General features: G+C 59.0%; 2 protein-coding genes across 5 annotated transcripts; both read right to left on the bottom strand.

The window, feature by feature from the left end:
* Positions 1-35: 35 nt before the first annotated feature.
* On the bottom strand, positions 36-10,525 carry SIDT2 (SID1 transmembrane family member 2). Of its 4 annotated transcripts, none has more exons than XM_087706466.1 (27): positions 10,278-10,525; positions 9,895-10,028; positions 9,437-9,601; positions 9,069-9,114; positions 8,476-8,577; positions 8,290-8,373; positions 7,887-7,986; positions 7,313-7,378; positions 6,914-7,007; positions 6,561-6,637; positions 5,654-5,716; positions 5,410-5,487; positions 5,194-5,244; positions 4,235-4,353; positions 3,599-3,672; positions 3,387-3,453; positions 3,201-3,274; positions 2,990-3,113; positions 2,754-2,871; positions 2,484-2,620; positions 2,136-2,244; positions 1,917-1,993; positions 1,759-1,805; positions 1,445-1,550; positions 1,235-1,345; positions 844-957; positions 36-545 (listed from the first exon to the last, which is right to left on the bottom strand). In XM_087706466.1, exons 1-27 carry the CDS (start codon positions 10,467-10,469, stop codon positions 483-485), a joined length of 2,592 nt encoding a protein of 863 aa, XP_087562592.1. In that variant the 5' UTR covers positions 10,470-10,525; the 3' UTR covers positions 36-482. The 4 variants fall into 4 exon arrangements, with proteins under 4 accessions (XP_087562592.1, XP_087562593.1, XP_087562594.1 ...); XM_087706467.1 differs by having other exon boundaries at positions 5,410-5,484; positions 10,278-10,524; XM_087706468.1 differs by lacking the exon at positions 5,194-5,244.
* Positions 10,526-12,140: 1,615 nt separating this feature from the next.
* On the bottom strand, positions 12,141-15,544 carry PAFAH1B2 (platelet activating factor acetylhydrolase 1b catalytic subunit 2). Its single transcript, XM_014055821.2, has 6 exons — positions 15,397-15,544; positions 15,116-15,203; positions 14,909-14,998; positions 14,040-14,156; positions 13,599-13,721; positions 12,141-13,177 (listed from the first exon to the last, which is right to left on the bottom strand). Exons 1-6 carry the CDS (start codon positions 15,429-15,431, stop codon positions 12,899-12,901), a joined length of 732 nt encoding a protein of 243 aa, XP_013911296.2. The 5' UTR covers positions 15,432-15,544; the 3' UTR covers positions 12,141-12,898.
* Between the last annotated feature and the right edge of the window lie 5,148 nt (positions 15,545-20,692).

Here is a 20,692-nt window from a genome sequence, read left to right on the forward strand (position 1 = left end):
GCAGTGACTATGTGGCACCCGATGGGCCTGAGGAGGAGGAAGGGGCACCCCCTGCCTGGACAATGCTGCGGCTGCAGCCGGGGGGGGCAGAGGGGGGCCGAGTGGCCGTTGCTCCCTGTTTAACAAAGCAGCGGAGGCCCCTGCAGAGGTCGGTGCAGGCACCGAGGAAGAGAACAGAGTCAGTTTCCGAGGGCTGCCCCACTGAACGGCAGCCCAGCTGTTCCGCTTGCAGCCTCTCCCCAGAGTTGCGGGCAGTGCTGGAGCCCGGGAGCTTTTCTCTCCGCTGTTGGCCGAGGAAGGGAAACCGACAGAGGGGCAGCCTTTGAACCCATTGCCCGGCCGGCTCAGCTTTCGGAGGCTCAGGATGGCGGCCTCCTTCCCCCTCCGCAGACTCTCCCTTGATGCGTTGGGGAGGGGGGAGCTCACAGCTGTGGCCCCAGCACCCGCCAGCAGGAGACCTTCCGGTGAGCCTCTGGGCTCCCTCAGAAGACGTAAATCTTGTCACGCTGGACGCAGTCTAGGTCGTCATCCAGGGTCAGCAGGACCTGCGCAAAGGGAAGGCGCCATCAGAGGCCCCTGGAGGGACGGCAGGGGAGGGTTGCAATCCCCTGCGAGGCCCCCCCAGAATGTATGTCCAACAGCGCTCAAACCCCCCTTCTCCCCTCCCCCCATCCCATCCTCAGGCTAACGCCAAGTTGTGTTCCGCTCTGGAGACCTCTGGCCCTTGACCCCAGAGCCCCTTCCCCCTGGAGACCTCTGCCCCTTGACCCCAGCGCCCCTTCCTCCTGGAGACCTCTGCCCCTTGACCCCAGCGCCCCTTCCCCCTGGAGACCTCTGCCGTACCAGGAAGGAGCCAAACATGGCGATGGAGGAGAGGAAGTGCCAGACGTCGTGGTCGTCGAAGAAGCCCAGCAGGACACACTCCCGGTTGTGCTCTCGGGACTCGGCCGGAGTTTTCTGTGGAAAGCAGCGACCAGCCGGGCTCGGGGTGGGCAGCAGGCCAGGGCACAGGGCAGGCCGGCCATTCGGCAGGGGTTGAGAAGCAGCTGCTCCTCTCACCCGCTGCCCAACCGCCGTGCGGGAGCCCAGCCAAGAGGGCGAAGGACCGAGCCCCCTGAGGAGGAAGCCCAGCTTCCCTCACCTGGACGCCCAGCAGCCCCGAGGCAACCCGGCCCCCGCGGGGGCCAAGAGAAGCTGCAACCGCACCCCTCCCCTCTGGCCTGGGTGAGCTCACCTGCCAGGTGCTCAGGCCCTGGAAGAAGAAGAAGAGGGCGGAGCCCCACACCACGGAGGTGCAGGTGATGCAGAGCAGGGGCACCGGGAGAAGCCGCTCGCCGCTCCGGAGCTGCAGGGAAGGGAGGGGTCAGGGGGGCCATCGGGGCGTGTGTGTCCCGGGGAGGGCCCCCCCTCCAGAAAGAAGCACCCCTGGGCAGAGGGGAGGCACCTTCATGATGATGTAGAAGGCGAAGTAGAGCAGGAGGTTGCAGATGCCGATGGCCAGCAGGTAGGAGGCGAAGTCGTTGGGGCGCATGATCAGCCCATAGGCCGCCCTGGGCAGAGGAAGGCGGTTGAGAGCAGCCCTCCCACCTGGGCCCCCAGCTCTGCTACTCTCCCCCGAAAGCATCCGGAGGCTCCCCAGCGGGTGCGGCCTCTTGGGACGCTGCCTGTGAAGCGGCTGTTTGAGCCCCAAAGGTGGGCACTCCGTCTTTGGCCTTTTTTTTGGGGGGGGGGGTTAGCTGGCCGGCTGCTTTCACTCACAGAGACCAATTGATGAGGTTCCCCATCACCAGCAACACCATCCGATCCTGCAGAGAGAAGCAGTGGGGGGGGGGGGGGGGTGGGGTGAGGCCTCCAGGAAGAGAGATTCCAAAAGGGGGAGGGGGGAGGGGGGACCCCCCACCCACCTCCTCACTCACCGTGTACATGGGCCCGCTGCACTGCCGGATACAGTCTGTGTACAGCACATGGAAGATCCGGCGCCCGGTGCCAGAATCTGGGGGGAGACGGAGACGCTGAAGACCCCCGGGGAGGCTGGGGGTGGGCTGCATCCTGGCTGGGCTTGGCAATCCCCCTCGTGGGCAACCCCACCCAGCCCCCTCCCCCAGAGCTCCCCCCACTCCCACCCACCCACTCACCCAGTTTCCAGCGGCCCATGTAGTACAGCTGGGTGCTGAGCAGCAGGGTGGACAGGATGTGGATGACCGAGAAGACCACCCAGAAGGCCGTGTTGCCTTTGCCAAAGACCTGGGGGCAGAGAGCGGCAGGGACAGAGGCTTCAGGGGGGGGGGGGGCTCTCCTTGGACTCAGGAACTCCTGCTTTGGGGGGGGGGGGCTTGTCCTAGGGAAGACACAGTTCCTCCCCAGCTTTGCACACCTTTCGAGGATCCCCTCTCGGAGTCTGCTGCCCCCCCCCCGCTATCTCCAGGGCTCCCAGCGCCTCCCCAAGGATGAACCTCCTACGGGGGCCCCTTGTGCTCACTCACCACCCCCACGACCGAGAAGAAGATGATGACGGCCAGGCAGGCGTAGGCGCTGTAGGCGCTGGCGTTGATGTCCGGGTGCCTCTTCTGGTACAGCTTCAGCATGCACAGCCCGGCAATCATGTACATGAAGGAGGTGTCTGCCACGGAAGAGCCACGGCTGAGCCCCGGAAGGCCCCGCCCTCCCCGGCTGAACGGCTTCCGGGGTTCCTTCCCAGGCCTTGGGAGCCACACCCGGCCGCCCACCCGGGGACCTGGCGGGGAGCCACTCACCGAACTGGAAGTTGGTGTAGTTGGGGCAGACGTGGTAGCAGGCGCTCAGGAGGCCCTCCATCATGAGGGCAGTGCCCATGGCGTAGAAGAGGCCGAAGTGCTTGGGAATGCCACACTCCTGCAACGGGACGTCCCGCCTGAGGAAGCCGCCCCCTCCCAGCTCCCCTCTCCAGGCAGAGGGGGAGGAAGAGCCACGGGTCCCCGTCCCCCTCCGGTGGTCCCGGGAAGGGCCTCACCACAGCCTGGAAGTCGTTGCGTATCAGGGCCCGGTTGTAGCCGATCTCGCGCTGCAGGATGATGAGCAGGAAGAGGAGGCCCAGCAGGACGTAGCCCAGGTTGCTCAGGATGTTGTTGAAGGCACTGGAGGGACGGAGAGGGGAGGGACGTCAAGCCCCGGGGGCCAAGGGGGGGGGGGAGCAAGGCGGGGGCCACCCTCCCGGCTCCTACCTGAGGTTGCTCAGAGGGTGGGCGCAGAGGAAGTTGTAGTAGCAGATGTCCTGGTTGCCAGTCACGTTCACCACCTGCGGGGGGCAAAGGAGGGGCTGGCCAGGAGGGCTGGAGACAGGGGAGACAGGCTGGGCACAGGCCAGGGCCAAGGCCGGGCGGGGAGGGGAAAGCCAGGGGCTGCGTTACCGTCTGGTAGGTGATGACCAGCTGGACGACCGGCAGGGCGTAGAAGACAGCAATGGTGGCGATATTCCTGTAGGGGGGGAAGGAGGGAGGGAGGGGCGAGAGGACATTCTCCATTGGAAGACCCCCGTCAGTTGCCCTGGCAATGTGCAGCCAGGAGGGGTCTGTGGGGGGGGGACGCACAACCAGCCCCCAGCCCCACCCAGCTCTCTCACCAGAAGTAGATCTGGTATTTCTTCCGCAGGACTCGCTTGTCTTTGCGTGCCAGATCAGACACACACAGGAACTTCTGCAAAACACACCGGACTCTTGCTGAGCTGCGGCCCCTCCCCTCCCCCGGAAGCCTCCCCCTGCGGAGCCCCACCTGGCAGCCCCTCCAATGGGCCCCTCCTCTCCCGACACCCAGGAAGAGGCTCCAGCAGGTAACTGGGGAGGGGGGGGCGCACTCAAGTCTCCCCAGGGGCTCACACACAACACCCCCTGCTCTTCCCTGGGGCCTGGCTGCACCCGGAGCCCTTCTCAGGCTGCTCACGCAGGACGTGCCCAGGCCCCTTGCAAGTTCCCCCCCCCTCCAGGCTCTGCAGAGCCCCCCAACCGAGGGTCAGAGGAAAGGAGTGCTGGGCAGCAGAGCGGGACCCAATCTCGGCCCTCTCCCTATACTCTAGGCCAGTGTTTCTCAACCTTGTCAACTTGAAGAGGTCTGGACTTCAACTCCCAGAATTCCCCAGCCAGCATTCGCTGGCTGGGGAATTCTGGGAGTTGAAGTCCAGACCTCTTCAAGTTGACAAGGTTGAGAAACACTGCTCTAGGCAACGGTGGCCCCAGAGCTGCCCCCTCCCCCCCTGCGCAACCTTGGTGCGAATGACGTTCTTGTCCGACTCGATGTCAGTCAGGGTGTCGTAGTCGTCCTCCTCCACGGAGCTGAGCGAGTCGAGCCGCGGCCGCCCCACCACGTTCTCTAGGGAGCGATCTGGAGGGGGCAGAAGGCAGCGTTACCGCAAAGGTTCGGGGCTTTGAAAGTGCCGGTCGGCCCGCGCCATCCAATTACCGATGGGGCTGACCGGAGCCTGCTGGCAGTTGGCCTGTGGAGGCTGAGTGAGCAGGAGGCCCGAGGAGAGACGGGGCCCACGGTAGCCGCCCCCCACCCACCACTTCCCAAGCACCCTCGCCCGGCTGATTGGAAGCCATGCAACCCCCGGCAAGGGGAGGGGAACCATCATGCAACCACCACCCCCCCACGAGCTTTCTGAGGGGCTGCAGTTCCTCAGGTGCAGAGGGAGAGGGGGGCTGAGAGGCCGGACACCCAGGCCCACCCCTGGGGGGGCACGGAAAACTCCCTCCCTGGTCACAGGGGCAGCCCCTCAGGAAGCCTCCGTTCGTCGAGGGAAAGGGGGGGGGTCTGGCATCCCACTGCCGGTGCCCTTGCCAGGCAAGCAGCCACTGGGCCAGGCCCTGAGGGGAAGTGACTCTCTGGCTGCCCTGGGCCTTCGGGCTCTTCCCTCTGGCCTGGCTCTTCCCAGGCAGAGGAGCCACCCAGAGAGCCTGAAGGCAAGGGACAGCCAGGAAAGAGCCGGGCCAGAGCCTGTGCAGAGAACGCGCCTTGCCCCACTGGCAGCACCAGGGAGGAAGGGAGAGGCCTCAGCGCCCCCTATTCCTTCCAGCCACGGCCCCCAAATGCTCTAAAAGCTTCACTCCCTGCGGAGCCCCGAAGAGGGGGGCTTGGCCCACGGCTGCCAAGGAGGGGCCTCCGGCCAGGCAAGGAGCACAGGAAGGAGATGCCAGACTGACGGGGGGGCCAGTCTCTCTCTACCCATTGCAAAGGCTGCCCAGTGTCTCTGCCGCTGCTGGCACATGTGCTGCCCTTGGGGAGAAAGGAGAGAGTTACACAGAGTGGGGCCAATCCTGCCCAGAGGGGCCCCTTTGCAAGCGGAGGGCAGCGCAGCCCAGAAAGCCCCTCCTCCTCCACACGCATGCAGGGGGCAGCCGGGCGACAGGAAGCACCCCGAGCGCCAGTCACGCGTCTCACCGGCGTAGTTGGAGGAGGCCTCCGTGGAAAGCAGGCTGTCCGTGACGTTCTCGCTGCTGGCAGCCGAGCCGGTGTCTGCTGGGGGGGGGGGAGCGAGGGGGCCCCCAGGTGAGTCACCAGCCAGGTATGGGGGGGGGGGAAAGGCCCCCGCCGGGCCCAGCCGGGAGCCGAGGAAAGCATCGTCGTCCCCAACAGGCAGGAGCTCCCTCCCCCCTTTTCTGCTGGCCGGGAGGCTGGAACTCACCAAAGGAGCCGTAGCTCTGACTGCTGAGGGCAGGGTGTCCCTGGAAGGAGTCCGGAAGGCCCCCTGCAACAACAGAGCCACAACTCAGCCTGAAAGGAGCCCCATCACGGCCTTGGACCGGCCAGCCCCTCCGGAGGGGAGCTCCCAGAAGGGCCACTCAGCGCGGGGGGTGGGTGGGGGTCTCTGCAGCTGATCTCAGGGCCGACCCCGGGGGAAGAGGGATCTCCCCCAGCACAGGAAGCAAGAGAAGCCGAGTTGGGGGGTGGGGGGGGGAGGCTGACTGCTTACCAAGAAGAGAGGCTTGGCGTGGAGCAGCATCCCGGAAGGAAGGAAGGAAGGGAGGAAGGAAGGAAGGAGGGAAGGAAGGAAGGAGGAAAGGAAGGAAGGAAGGAAGGAAGGAAGGAAGGAAGGAAGGAAGGAAGGAAGGAGGAAAGGAAGAAATTGTTTATAAACTAAGGCAGTTGCCTGATGTGAGGGAGACGCATGCTGTACTTCTGAAGCTCTGAGCTCTTCAGTCCCCACATGCCGCTTCCCAGCCCAAGAAGATCAAAATCTAAGCGTGTAACATCCGTGTAACATCCGTGTAACATGCACAACCAGCAACTGGTTCTTGCAGCACCCTGACCGCATTTCAGCGCAGTCCAGCACCTTGTGCAAACCCACCATGAGTTATGGAGTGAGGCTGATTCAGCTCTGGGGCTCCAGCAACTGAGGGCTGGTGGTCCCTGGAAGAGTCAGACCCCCAAGGGGGTTTCAGCATGCGCCTGCCACCCCCCGCCGGGACTCAGCAAAAGGCCTGCAGCCGTCAGGACCACGAGCACCGCGAGCAGAAGCCGAAGAAAAGGACAGGCCCCTCCCCGGCCACAGACCCCCCCCCACCCCCCGAGGGCACCAGACCCCCACCTACCTCGCACCCCCCCATCGGAACAGGGAGTGTCCACCGCACTCAGGACCTGGAGCTGCCGCTGCCTCCGCTTCTGCCGCCTGCCGAGCAAGGAAGCCTCCTGAAGGGACGTGCGGCTGCCTTCCCCCTCCTCCCCAGGAGAAGCGGGCATTGGGTGGCATGAACGCTGCCGCCCGGAAGTCCCTCTTGCCCTCCCTTCCCCTTCGGCCCCGCCACACAAACAAGGCAAAGCCGCGTTTTCCACTGAGGCCCTGCCCCCACTGCCAAGGAAAACGGGCTCCACGACAGCAAGGGGGACGGGAGTGGCAGCGCCCAAGGCGTTCCCTTGGCAGAGGAGCCCCCATGGGCACACTCACCGCCAGTTCTCCCAGCAGGCAATGAGCAGCGTCAGGACGTAGAAGGACAGGAAGACGGCCAGGCAGAAGAGGATGCCGTTCAGGTAGGTCTCTGCTGTGGAGGAGCCGGGGAGACGCCCTCACGCACCTGGCAGGCCTGGCTAGGAAGCCCCTGCGAGCCCAGTGGCTGCCGGCCCCCCTCCCCTCCCAGCCCAGTGGCTGCCCTCTTGGCCACCCCAGCCACTAACCTGAGCTCAAAGATTCCTGGAGATGCCCCCCCCCTCAATCCGGCCAGGCCCTGTGCTACCCACTCCTTAGGTCTACAAGGAAGCCAGCTCCAAGTCAGGAGGAGGAGGAGGAGGAGGGGGGATGCCCCCCCTTCCTTCTCCACACAGGGGGATATGCCGCTGAGGTGCTTACAACTGACTGCAGGGGTCACCACGACGTCCAAGGTTTTCTGGCGGTGGCCTTGGTCAATAGGCTCATCTGGGAGACGGAAAGGGCGGGATCAGCTCTCCTAACTCTGACCCTGCAGGTGGCAGAGTTCCAGAGGCCCTTCCTCCAGCCAGCCACCTCTTTGCCCATCACGAGGGGCTCCCTGGAGGCCCTGAACTCAGGTGATCTTCTTGCCCCAAAGATGGGAGGCTGGACTAGCTGTGAACGTGGAGGCCAGAAGACAGAACGACTCTGGATTTCCGGGGCCTCTTAAAAACCCTTCCAGCCTCTCCAGGAGAACAGGCTGCTTTCCTAGTCTCCTCCTCCTCATCCCCCTTATGTGCACATCTGCTTCCTCCCCCAAATGCACTGGTGGAAGCGACCAAATGGGGACGGGGGATCAGGGGAAGAAGCCCCAGAACACAGCCTCGCACCCCCAAGCCTGGCTCCCAGATCCCTCACGTGCCGGGCGCTATCGTCCCTGGAGGCCTTCCTGGCCAGTCAGCTGATGAAGCCTCCACAAACAGCCCTCAGCCCAGCTGCCCCCTCCCCCCGATACCTTTGGAAAGAGGGTAGTAACGTAAAGGCCCCCCACAAGCTTCATCTTCGGTCTTCACTACCACGACCACGTAGAAACTGTGGCTGGGGAAATCCTTCTTCTGCGAAAAACCAAGGAATGGAGAAAATCTTTGAGTGAAGATCAGAGATGAGGGTGGTCTTCAGAGGCTCCTTGTTCGCCCCCTCAGGCGTCCTGCTTTCTACTCTCTAACCGTTGTGTTATAGACAACGCGTGGACGACCCTCCGGAGACTTGAGTTGGTGGTCCTAGGCGGCTGCTTCAGAGGCCAAGGCAAGATGGGCCATTCAGGCCAACCGATGCCAGCGCCAGCGCCGGCTAACTGACATCCGCGATATTATCCCATATTAACAGGGCCAGTCAGATTACTGGCATCCCAGTTGTACCTGCACGGTGATCGCTGCCTTCTTGGTCATGGTCTGGTAGGTGCCAATGAAAGCCACGTTGTTATCCAGGTCATAGACGGGACACTGGGCAGTAAGAGAGCAAGCCAGAAGGGGCAGTCAGCCTCTTGGGCAAAAGGAGGCCTGCAGCCCCCTGGGTCCTATAAGCATCCCCCACCCCTCACTGACCAGAATGTCCTGGACGGAAATGACCGAGCAAGGAAAGGCCGTGGTTGAGGTCACTTTAATGATGGCGGAGTCCAGCCCCTCGGGGAACTCGTACTTGAAGTACTGTGCGCCAAGGAGAGAGAGAGAGAGGAGAACCGTTTCAGAAGAGCCTGGCTGATGATGCCTCCCTTTCTTCGGGCGCCACACCCAGCCCCCAACCCGGACTTTCTCTGCCTGCCAGCTGTGGGGGCTCCTTGGGGGCCCTTCTTGAGGCTGGGAAGCTTCCTTGGGCACCTCATCAGGGAAGCCAAGCACCCAAAGGCCTCATCTTGGGGACCCACAGCGGGTGCTCCGAGGGCAGGAGGGTCACAGCAAAGGGGCTGCAGCTTGGCAGGCGGAGGCCTCCCACCGGTCCTGCCTGACCCCCGGCCTCAGGACAACAGAAAGGCCTGTCCGAGTGACGGGGTGAGAGGGACAGAACCTCCGGCTAAGTGTCCCCGTTTGACAGGCAGGTCCAGAGTTCAGAGATGCCCAAGCCTTGGCCGGGGGTGGGTGGGTGGGTGTCTTCTTCCCCCCACCCAGGCAACACCCACCTGGCCTGCCGGGAGACCTACCTGTGGCTGGGCTGCTGTGGCGTTGAAAGTGAAGGGCTCCCCTGTCCTGCATTGAGAGAGACCAGCAGGGGATGCGGTTGGTGCAGGCAGGGCTACCACAAGGGGGGTCCCACTGACCGCTTGCCCCCTCCGCTCAGAGACCACCCCCCTCCCCCAGCAGAAACTGAGAAGCTCCTCCTCCTCCTCCTCCCTGGCCGACGGACTGACTGGGGTTTTTGCACTCAGGGCTTTTTTCACTTCTGGGGCAGCGCATGGAGAATCTGCCTGCCTTCCAGGGCCCACCCGGGTGCTCCGCCCTCCTCCCCTCCCCATGGCCAGGACCCTCGCCCCACCTTTGCCCTTCGCCTCCCACCGCCAGCCCGGCTCACCTGAGCACAAAGTTCTCCACGCGGGAGACCCGCAGTTGGTAAGAGGTGTTGGTGGTCGAGAGGGTGGAGACGTCCACAAAGAAGAACTGGGTCTCCACTTCGCTCTTGGTGGGCGGCTGGCACAGAGTGCGGCTGACATCTTGGTAGAGGTACTTCCTCTGGAACCTGCCAGGGGGTAGGAGGAGGAGCTGCTGCTGCGGGGCCCCTTCCCTTTAGGGCCACAGAGCCATCGGGGCCCCTGGGGCTCGGAGCACCCCAGGAGCAGCCAGCCTCCCTTTCCCGCTGCTGTTGCCAGGGGGCAGCTGGAGAGCCAGGCGGGGCCCGGCTGCCAGGAGGGGCTAGGAAAGGGCGCCAGCTCTTGGCCCCAGCGGCCCTCCCGGTTGCCGGCTTCCCAGCTGGGCCGTCCCGTCGGAGGAGCCGGAAGAGGACGGCGCGCGGGAGGGGGGGAGGCTACTCACAGGCCCCGGAGGATTAAGGGCACTTGGAAGGAGACCACCGCCTCCTTCTGCCGCACCACGAAGAGCACCGGGAAGAGCACCGGCCGCTCCTTCTGCTGGGAGATCACGTTCACCGACACCCGGACGCCTTCCGTCTGTGGGGCAACGAGAGCGGCGCTCAGGCCCAGCCGCCTCTGCAAAGAGGCCCCCGCGCGCAGGGACCGCCAGGCAGGCAGGAGGAGCCGGCCACCACCGCCGGGGCCAGCTGGCAGGCGCGGGGCAAAGGTCGGGTAGCCAGGCCGGCGGGGGCGACCGGGGCCTCGGCTCGGGAGGCGCCGGCGCCGCCCCCGCTTCCTGCCGCCCGAGGTGCCAGCGCGTCTGGCGGGCGGGCGGAGGCGGCTCACCCGGTTGCGGGAGACGCTGTGGTTGAAGGCGTAGATGTTGAGCAGCTCCTCGTTGACGGCGTCGCCGTAGAGCTGCTCGAAGGCCGCCTCCTTCTGCACCACGCGCTTCTCGGGCGGCCCGGCCGCGGCCCCGCGCAGGGGAGGCAGCGGCAGCAGCGGCAGCAGCAGCAGCGACAGCGGCGCCCTCAGCATGGCCGGCGGGCGGCGGGGGTGGCGGGCCGGCAGCCGCGGGGACGGGCGCTCCGCTCGTCTGGGCGGCGCCGCCGAGGCCGCGTCCTTTAAAGGGAGGCGGGCGAGGGCGGGCCGCGCAGGAGGAGGAGGAGCGGCCGGCCTGCCTGCCTACCTGCCCCAGCCAGACGGAGCGGCGCGGTGGAGGCCGGCGGCCTCGCTTGGAAGGCGGCGGTTGGCCCCGCTGCGAAGCCCCGGGCGGAAAGACCCCCCCTCCCAATTAGACGCGGAGAAGCGTGGACGGAAGAGAGACCTCCATAGGGAAAGACGCTCACAGCCAACGGGCTCTACCGGCCACCGGCGCCGCTTAGCCAGAGCAGGTTCCTCCCTCCGGGGGCGCAGGGAAGCCACTGACGGGGGGGGGGGCGGGAGGGGAAGCGAATGCTACCCCCCAACTCGGCTCTTCCTCCAAAGTACAGGCGGCCCCTTCCCACATGCAGGCCACAAGATCAACGGTGCCTTCATCTGCGCTCCCCGTGTGCTGCAATGAATAGGAAACGGGCAATGCTCGGATATCACAGGACCAGATCCAGGGCGCAGCACACACTGGCAAGGGGTGCTCCTGGGCGGGCAGCAGATGAGCCAACCTGAGTCCCCAGCAAATGTGAGGAGCAGGACCTCCATGGGGCACAAGAAGGCAGCAAGATATAGATTGCTGTTGCCAAGGATGCAGCCGGGACCTCAAGGGGCCTCTGGCGAGGCTGCCAATCCCATGGGGAGACACGGGACTTTCTTAGTGAGGACACTGGCCAAGGTCTGGGTGCAGGAGAAGCCGCTGGGCTCCAAAGCAGTCATGGCTGGGAAAGGGCCAAGCCTCAGGCCAGAGGCATCTCTGGAGGAAAGCAGCAAGGTGCCACTGCAATGGCCCCTGCCCACTCCAATCCCTGGATGCCAACACAGAGGACCTCCGGAGGGTGGATTCACTCTGGGAATTCTTTAAGCCTTGTGCTTTTGCCAAGCTGATGCTTGTGCTGGGAGATGCAAGGGAAAAGATGATTGGCTGGCTGACCAGGGCAGGATCCTCTGGAAGACACGATTGGTCAAGAGCACATCCATGAATGGAGGCATCTTCTCAGAACAAATGCCAAGTGGGTAAAGGATGTCTTTCGAGGGGCCACAGCTGGGGTGGCCTAGGGTGGTTGGGGGGGGGAGGGAGGAGAAGAGAAATTACAGTAACATCTGTATTCTTTACTGCATTCTCAGGTATCAAACCACATTTGGGGAACTGGGGCCCATCACTTGCTCAGGTAAAAAGGAGTGAAGTATCTTCCTTCTTCGCTGCCTGTTTAGGGATAAAATCTTTCTCTCCCAATCCCACTTATTATCTGAGACTGAAAGTTCTTCCCAGAAAAATCTCTATGAACTGAGGCATTTTACTTCAGAGGGTTTTTTCTCCTAAAAACTATACTCTGGCAGACCTGGAATATCCTGGGCAGATGAAATGGCCACGGCAAAAGGACTCATTTGCACAAATACTTGTACAAGGCTGACCCCCCCCTGCCCCACCCCAAAGAAAGGGATGTCCTGGGATTGTGAAGCTCAGCCCTTGCAAGGGAAGGGGGGGTGGGCCAGGGGAGGGGTGCAATGGAACAATCACTTGCTTTTTGCTCTTAAAAATGAGCGTTCTGCAGCAGATAACCTAGCAAGAAGAAGCGTCAGTTTAATCTGGATGGGAATGAGCAGACAGGCTCCAAGGCCTTGGACAAGTTGGGAGTGTTGCACCAACACACCTCAGAGGCAGGTTTTTTCCGAAGCCGACCACCCCCCCATCCTGTTCCCAGCAAGGGAATCACATCCTTTTAAACAAAGAAATGAAATAGCCAAGTTAAATGTTCACTCACTCAACCCATAATTGTTCACATGTATCAAGTTGTCACAGGTAGCTGTCTCCTGTTCTGGTTTGTTTGCCAAAGCAAGAAAGCAGCTAATATCACTTAAAACAAAAACCCAAATCCAGTAAATATAAAAACTCTTCAAACAATTCCAACTTTTAAAGAAGCAGCTACTTTTCAGTCCAGGGAGTGGAATGTGAGTGCGACCGATGAGTTTAGGCATTTCAACGCTGTGGGCAGCCTGGACACTGAGGAGGCAGGAATGGGGAGGAGAGCAGCAGGAGCCAACGGGCCGCTGACCAGCATTCTCACCACCCCAGGAGGGAGAAGCGGCCACGGGGAGATCCTGTTCAGGCCAAGTGACCAAAGAGGCCCTGGGACATCTTTGGCCAGCCACAGGCTGCGGGACCGGCCGTGCCACCCTCCACCTCCCTTTCCAGGGCTGAACACAACACCCAGTAACATTCAACAATGGAAAGCATGTTGAGCGAGGATTCAGTAGTGCCATGGAAAACAGAACTGGGCTGATGGCGGTGGGGTGGGGTGGGGTGGGATGGGCTGTCAGGCCAGGGTTGCCTGTTTCTCTTCCGGGGTTTCCTCCAGCAGCTGCATGATGAGTTCATGGAGGGGTTTGCAGATCTTTGCGTAGCCGGCACCCGTCAGGTGCAGAAAATCAAACATGTCGTGGCATGAAATGGCGCCATCCGAGTGCACAAAGCCCCCATCCACATCCAGCAGCTGGACACTGGCCAGCTTCGGCAAGGAGGCCTTCAAGAGCTGGTTCACCTTGGAGTTCTTCTGCCGCAGCGGGTTTGGCTTCTCACCTCGAGGGAGCAGGCCCTTGAATGAGGGAGGGGAGAAGTGCAGGTTAGCAGGAAAGCTCCCCCACACTCCCATGTTTGGCTTTTCCACAGCCACTTTTAAAAAGATGAATCAACAGGAGGAAAATTATACTATCATGTATTGCTCTTATGTAAAGACTTCCTTTTTCAGGAGAACATGGCCATCTTAGAGTTGCCTTTATGAAAGAAATTATCCAGACGCTTACAAAACTAAGCTGCCAAGAACAATGATTAAATTAGGGATTGTCTGAGGCAGCCTTCCAATTCTCCCCCTCGGCCAAGGTAAGGCTTCTCCAGTGGACTTTCTGTAACAAAAGCCAGCACTTTTGTTCTTCTTATGATGCTTCCCTTCCACCTGATTAAAATAAAAACAAGTTACAAAAATATGCAAATGCACCGCAGGTGGTACTTTTACATACCAGTACAATGATTTTAGCCTGGGGCTGCCGGGTATTGATCAGTCTCACGATGGCCTCTATTCCACCAGCTACTTCCTCTGCGGTGTTTTCATGGTTGTTTGTTCCAACCCAAAGAACAACGACCTGAGATTGAGGGAGGGACCAGAAAGAGAGAAAGATTTCTGCATTGCCTGGCTTCAGATAGAAATGCAACATCACAAGTGGCCCCTAGGATGTTTCAGTGCCCAGAGAACGTGGCAGTCACAGCTCTCCGCTCCCTTGCCAGTCAGATACCAATCAGACTGTGCAGGTAATAGCTCTGAATTAGAATAACATAGGAATGCTTTGGGTATAACAAAACCCAGCAAAGGGCACTGTGTGGGGGGGGGAGGGGGATGGGGGGGAGGGAGGAGAGAATATTACGGGAGGTAATGTTCTTTCTCACAGTTATAGGCACCTTACCTTGGGCTTAATATTTTCCAGTTCACCGTTCTTCAGTCTCCACAAAACATGTCCTGTAGTGTCTCCACCAATCCCAAAATTCAGTGCATGTAATGGTGAAAAAAGTTCTCGCCATATCTGCAATGATAAATCTTTGGAATCATCCCTGAACAAAGGCAGGGGATTTCAGGAATAAACTACTGATACGCTTAAGCATTCAGCGGTTGCTTAGATTAAAAGGGAACATTTTTATTCAGGCTAAAGCAAAGAATCCATCCTCGGTCATCTGCAATCCAGATAAGGATGGGAAACATTTGAAGCCCATTGGACACTTCTGATCATCTGGAGGCCTGGAAATCATCCTGTGATGTCACCAAACCTTCTGGATTGGGAATGGAATCGGTTTGTCTTTGGAAAACCCTCCATGCCCGTTCCCACTATGCAACACACCACCACAAAAAACAACCAAATGATGATACTGAAATCCAGGCATGATGCCTTCTGTGAGGGTTTTGGATGCTGCCCTGTCCCCCAGGGGCCAGAGGTTGCCCACTGAGGTGGCACCCGGTCTCCCCTAGCTGCTTGGGCTTCCTCAAACCGCTCACAGATATGCCTTCAGGGTAAGAGATGCAAAGATCCTTTTCGACATCTGCTGGTATTTTGCTGTATGAGTTTTTGCCCCACCTTTTCAAATCAGAATTATCCAAACTTTTCTACTGAAAATCAGTTTGTTTATTGATTGAAATGTTGATTACTGATCAATGTAAAGCTGATGAAGAGGTGGAATGCTGTACCGCGGCCAATGTGCACTTTTACTAAATTAAAAGGGAGTCCCATAAACGGGTCGGATTCTCCCAGCCGGGGAGCCAAAGGAGCCCCCACCCCCGTACCTCGTATTGCTGCAGCAACTGGACCATGGAGTCGCCCACGAAGAGCACGTCGGGCTCCTTGTCCTTGCAGTCCAAGACGAAGCGGTTGTGCTGCAGGGAGGGAGACGAGCAGCGTGAAGGCACCGGCGGCTCCTCCGCTCCGAAGGGCCGCCGCTTCCCCCCGCCGGGCCTCTTCCCCGGGCGATGACGGGCACGGGCGAGGCTCACCTGGGACATCCACCGGTCGTCGCCCTGCACGTCTTCCGCGATGTGGGCCGTGGCCGCCGGGTTGGCATCGCCCTGGCTCCTCCGGTCCCTGCCGGGAGAGGGAGAGAGAGAGAGAGAGAGAGAGAGAGAGGAGGGGGTGGGCGGGGGCCTCCCTCCCTCCCGCCTCCGCCCCGCCCGTCGCCATGGGAACCGGCCGCCCAGGGCCCCGCGGCGCGGGAGGAGGCGGGCTCGGCGGAAGCTGCCCGGAAGGGGCGCGCGTCCTTCGCCCGCCCCGCACTCACGCTGCCGGCGACTGCGGCTGCCCCCGCGCCTCCATGGCGGCTCCTCGGCGACGATCCGCTCCGCCCGCTCGGCCTCCCCGCGGCTCCCACGGGCGCGCCCCTCCCCCGCTCCGGCCGCAACGCAGCGCGCCTGCGCGATGACCCGCTTCCTCCGTCTCCGCAGCTCTGGCCGGAAGTCCCGCCTCCGGGCTCCCTGCGGCCTCGGCGTTCTCCCAGGAGGCGCCTCTCGAGTGACGCGCTTGGGGGGGCGGGGCCTCGGCCGGCGACGTCGAGCGGCCTCCTGGGGGAGCCCCGGAGCTGCCGGCCACGTGGACTCAGCGCCGCCGCGGAGGCTCCGGGGAGATCGGAGCGCGGAGCTCGGGACCCCCGTTGCTGAGCGAGGCCCGGGGCGGACGTGGCGGCGGCCCAGCGGCGCAGCCCGAGGAGATGGCTGTGGACGGTGGGATCCCTCCGCTGGAGATCATCTTCTAGCCCCACCGACTAGAAGGGACTTGGGCCGGAGTCCGGCGCAGCTTTCCGCCTGAGGAGAGCCAAATCTTGCGGAGTCTGGGTTTGGGGGAGCTCCGAAGCAGCCCCGATGCGGCACGTCCGCTGGAGACCCAATGGCAGCCTCACTGCCTGGTCGCGACTCAGACCCCCTTTCTTCAGCTCCAAAGCCTCCTGGCCACTAAGGGTTTCCTTGGAATGGGCAATAAATATTTGAAATCCGCTATGTTGGGCCTGGTTCCCTGAGATCCGAAATAGCTGACATTTTAAAATTGGAAAGCATGTAAATGTTAACCATTGGATGATCATCTGTCCCAATACAAAAATATGTTTAATTGCTGGATTGCAAATGAATTAGGAGCCAAAGAGGCTCTTGACACGGGTGGAGGAGGAGTGTGCAAAGGTCGGCTTGAAACTCAACATTAAGAACACTAAGATCATGGCATCTGGCCCTCTCAATTCCTGGCAAATAGATGGGGAAGAAATGGAGGTAGTGACCGATTTTATTTTCCTGGGCTCCAAGATCACCGCAGATGGGGACTGCAGCCAAGAAATTAAAAGACGCTTGCTCCTGGGGAGGAAGGCTATGGCAAATCTAGACAGCATCCTAAAAAGCAGAGACATCACCCTGCCAACAAAAGGGCGTCTAGTCAAGGCTGTGGTTTTCCCAGTTGCAATTGATGGCTGTGAAAGTTGGATCATAAGAAAGGCTGAGTGCCAAAGAATGGAGGCCTTTGAACTCTGGTGCTGGAGAAGACTCCTGCATTGAGTCACTTGGACTGCAAGGCCATCCAACCGGTCAGTCCTAGAGAAGATCAACCCTGAGTGCTCTTTAGAAGGCCGGATCCTGAAGATGAAACTCAAGTACTTTGGCCACCTAATGAGAAGGAAGGACTCACTGGAGAAGAGCCTCATGCTGGGAACGATGGAGGGCAAAAGAAGGGGTGACAGAGAATGAAGGTGGCTGGATGGAGGCACTGAAGCAGTTGGTGTGAGCTTAAATGGACTCGGGGGGGGGGGGGGAGAGTAGAGGACAGGAAGGCCTGGAGGAACGTTGTCCATGGGGTCGCAATGGGTCAGACACGACTTCGTGACTAACAACAAAGGAATTAGCTTTGTAGAGTTGCCATGTTTTCCCTCAATTCAAAGCATCTTGTCTTTTCCTATCAGGAGCATGTTTTTTGGTGCTAATATCCTTCATGCGATCTGCCATCTCGTTGTTGCTTGAAGAACCAAATTCCTTTCTATCTCCTGAGGCTTATAGACTTGCATGTTAAAATCCTTGATAGTTTTCTGTCATCCTTTGCCAGAAGAGGTACCCATCCTCAGTAGCTAAGAACTGGATGCTTGTCACTGTAGGAATAGAGAGCCAAAGATTTCCAAGCTGGAGATATCAGGTGTTTGAACAAGACTTGCTTCAAGACTGATGAGTACAAGGCAAAACTCTGAAGCTGTGGGAGAAGAGAAAGCAAAATATTTAGGGTTGGAGAAGGGAGTAGAAGATGAAACTGTACCCTCTTATTAGCACAGAACATCAGCTGTTCTCATGCCTTCCCCCAGATAAAATCTCTTATCTAGCTTTTCTATTACGTTTCAGCCAGAGAGGCTGAGGCCATTTGGCCTTCAACAACAACTCCTTGTTGGGCATTTTTGCGGTCACAGAACTAAACAAGGCCCAGATGACTGAATCAAGGAAGATGGTGGTAGAATGGAAATAGCCAAATAAAGCAGTGGCACAGAATGTGCTTTTTCACTTGAAATCCACAAAAGGTCAGGTTAGCCATCTAAGTACCAGGCAGTTCCTTCCTCCCCTCCGTGCAAGGATTATCCTTTGATTCTCTTTTCATCAGGTAACCACATACCTGCTCTTTGCTTTCAGGGGAGATGATGCTCCAGTGTTGCCACTGGCAACCACTGGACTGCTGGAGACTAATTCAGCTGTTTCCCTAGGCAACAGTTGGAGGGGAACAGCCTTAGTAAAAAATGCAGGGCACAGATCTACGTGGAGCAGAGCCCATTGGCCAACTGCAGAGTCAAGCCCTTTCACTCTGAGAGTGCATCTCCTGCAGCTTCTCCTTTTGCCCTTCCCTGCATGGTCCACATCTATAAACATCTGGACTAATTGTGCCAAATTAATCATGAGTGGTCAACATTGGTGACAGAACAGTCATTAGTATGTATTTAGCTCTCAAAATCTGGGAGCAGCGAGAATAGCTTTTTCCATGGCTGGGTCAAGGTCATTTGGTAGCTGCTATTAGTAGAAGAAACAGAATAGCGAAGAGGAGAAATATACAATGTGAAGTTACCCTCCTTGCTTTTGAAGATTGGTAAAAAAAAAGGACAGAAAAAGAAATGTGTATGTTTTGTGAATCACATTTTCTTTAAATTTTGCCTCCATTAGACCAGATCAACTTTCATCTCAAACACACATCCGAGGGGCCTCAGAGTATCAACAGCCCTAGTGGCATAGTGGTTAAATGCAGCATTACAGGCAAACTGTCCACAGACTGGAGTTTGATCCCGACTGGTTTAAGGTTGATTCAGATTTCCATCTTTCCGAGGTCGGTAGAATGAGGACAGATTGTTTGGGACAATATGCTAATGCTGTAAACAACTTAAGAGAGTCCTGTAAGGCACTGGAGGGTGTTTTTTGTGTCCAAGTGCTATTAATGTTGATAGCTGTTTTATCAGATCTTACGTAGGGTGCCCCAGATGGCTGCTCATCTTCCTTGAACAGGATCCAGCTAGGGATGGGGCCTTACAACAACAGGGCGTGTGGAATGTCTCAGTGCAGCTACCCTTCTAACGAACTCAAATAGGGAACTCCTCTTCCCCGCACCTGTTGCTGTAGAATGTCAAAGAAGCATAAGCTCTGCTTCAGCAGACAAAAAGCCGGTCTATCCAACCTTCTGTGGCCAAATAAGCGCCTGGGGCCGGTTCCCAAGAACATGAAGCAACAGCAATTATCATTTGGCTGTGCTAGCAATTCACACTAAGGCTTATTTTGCTTTTCCTGTTGGTTGAAACATCACTACTTAATAAACCACCAACTACTGAAGTGCCTCAGTGATTACCAGGAAAACATAATCTAAAGTGTACAAGGAGAAAAATTAACATCAACAATTATGATAAATCAGAGTCTGTTTATAATGTATATTTAAGATCTTTTAAACAGCTAGCAAAGAGGCCAACTTCCTCAATTTTAGGGAGTGTATTTTAAAGAACTGGGAGACTGGAGTACCGTACGGCAACTAGTTTCCATTGACAGCCGTAGCCTTCATGATGTTGCTCAGAACCTGGGATGGGTAAACTAGGCATACCAGGTAAATATTTCAGGTGGTCTTAACTCTTTATGTGTGGCCACTGGCAAGATCCTGGGAGGGTTTTAGTCAAGAACTCCAGTGGGCACAAAGTAGTTCTTCCCAGCTCTTGCTAAGGAATCCCAGACTGGAAGTTGCTTCTCAATTTCAGTTTCCAGCTTCAAGGCAGGGCGGCCTTGGGCCTTCTGAGCCTACCCCTGCACAGGCTGTTACAGAGTCTGGCCTGGAGTGTCCAGCACCACAACCCAGAATCCTGACTCGGATTTGTCGAAGCTTTTTTTTAAAATATATTTTTATTATTTTTAAACAAAACAACACATACAAAACAAAGCAAGAAAAAAAAAACTTTCCTCCATTTCATCAAGCATATCGTTTGGTTACAAGTTTTTGTGCATTTTGTCCAAGCTTTTTAAGACCGAGAGCAAACGGTTCTTTACTCCCGAGGCCCTCAGAAAATCCCCCTTTATGGAAGACCAGGAAGTCATCATTTCTGGTTGGGCCTTGTGAAGAATTTATCCACATTCATCTAGTCTGTATCCATTGTAAACTAAGGACTCTGCTCATACAAGGGCTTTTTCCCTACTTTTGCCACACAAGAACAACAACAACAAGTACACAGAGCTGGTTCCAACTATCTGCAACCTTCCGCAGGAGAATCTAAGGAGGATTCTTAATTCTATCTTAATGTTAACTTTATAAACTGCCGACCGGAGCTTTTATCCTACAATCTTGTCCTTTGCTGTGGTTTCATTCCAGTTCATATCGTGGAGGGCTCCGTTCAGGAGCTGCCAGGATCTTTATTTGGCTGGAAAAAAGCCTCTTTAGGCCTTGGCTGCGTTTCTCCGCCAGCGGCTCCATCTGGAAAGAAAGAAAGAAGGAAGCAGCGCCTTCCTCCTCGCCCGGGGCCTTCCCCGGTGCTGCTCCAACCCGTCGCCCGAGGACGGCTGCTGAAGGCTGCCCGGTTTCCTCGCGGCTTTGCGGCCGTCTGTCCTGGCACTGGCCGGCGCGGAAAGGCGAGTGGCGGAAGCCTCCCTCCCTCCGTGCCCGGCGCCGACCTCGACTTGACCGCCCGGGGAGGCCTGGGGCCTCCGCGTTGAAGGGCGCAAGTGGGCTGGAGCTTTCAGGGAACCTTCGGCCCGCCAGGTCGGCGTCGGACCGGCGGGCCTCGGGCGGCCTTCCCGGAAGTCGCCGCTGTTTCCCCCGCAGGCCCCGCGCCGGCGCCGCTCTCCCGAGGCCCCGAAAGCGAAGCGCCACCCCGACGGACGCCGAGGCGGCTTGTGCCTCCGCGCGCGCCGTAGCGCTCCCCCGCCAGCCAATCGGGAGCTCCTGGCGGCGCTGACGTCCTCCCGCGTCACGGCCGCCGCTGCCGGGCGCGCTCCTCCCCCGCCGGTTGCTATGGCGGCGGCGGCGACCCCGCCCCTGTGCGGATGAGCTCACGCGGTGCCGCAGCTCCGGCAGGCGGAGGAGGAGGAGGAGGAGGCGGCGGCGGC

Source organism: Thamnophis sirtalis, unplaced genomic scaffold (assembly GCF_051295495.1).
Source record: "Thamnophis sirtalis isolate CommonGarterSnake01/CBP01778 unplaced genomic scaffold, rThaSir2_p1.2 scaffold_2, whole genome shotgun sequence".
NCBI classification, from domain to species: domain Eukaryota; kingdom Metazoa; phylum Chordata; class Lepidosauria; order Squamata; family Natricidae; genus Thamnophis; species Thamnophis sirtalis.

What these genes read in the sequence shown, in the direction of transcription:
- SIDT2 (XM_087706466.1), bottom strand. Translation starts at nt 10,469, where the DNA reads ATGCTGAGGGCGCCGCTGTCGCTGCTGCTGCTGCCGCTGCTGCCGCTG. An exon ending in CTGGGCAGCCTTTGCAATGG is followed by an intron (nt 4,354 to 5,193) that starts GTAGAGAGAGAC and finishes TGCCCCCTCCAG; the next exon opens with ATCGCTCCCTAGAGAACGTG. An exon ending in CCTTCTACATCATCATGAAG is followed by an intron (nt 1,346 to 1,444) that starts GTGCCTCCCCTC and finishes CCTTCCCTGCAG; the next exon opens with CTCCGGAGCGGCGAGCGGCT.
- PAFAH1B2 (XM_014055821.2), bottom strand. Translation starts at nt 15,431, where the DNA reads ATGGAGGCGCGGGGGCAGCCGCAGTCGCCGGCAGC. An exon ending in CAGCCGCAGTCGCCGGCAGC is followed by an intron (nt 15,204 to 15,396) that starts GTGAGTGCGGGG and finishes CTCTCCCGGCAG; the next exon opens with GGACCGGAGGAGCCAGGGCG. An exon ending in TGGAAAATATTAAGCCCAAG is followed by an intron (nt 13,722 to 14,039) that starts GTAAGGTGCCTA and finishes CCTCAATCTCAG; the next exon opens with GTCGTTGTTCTTTGGGTTGG.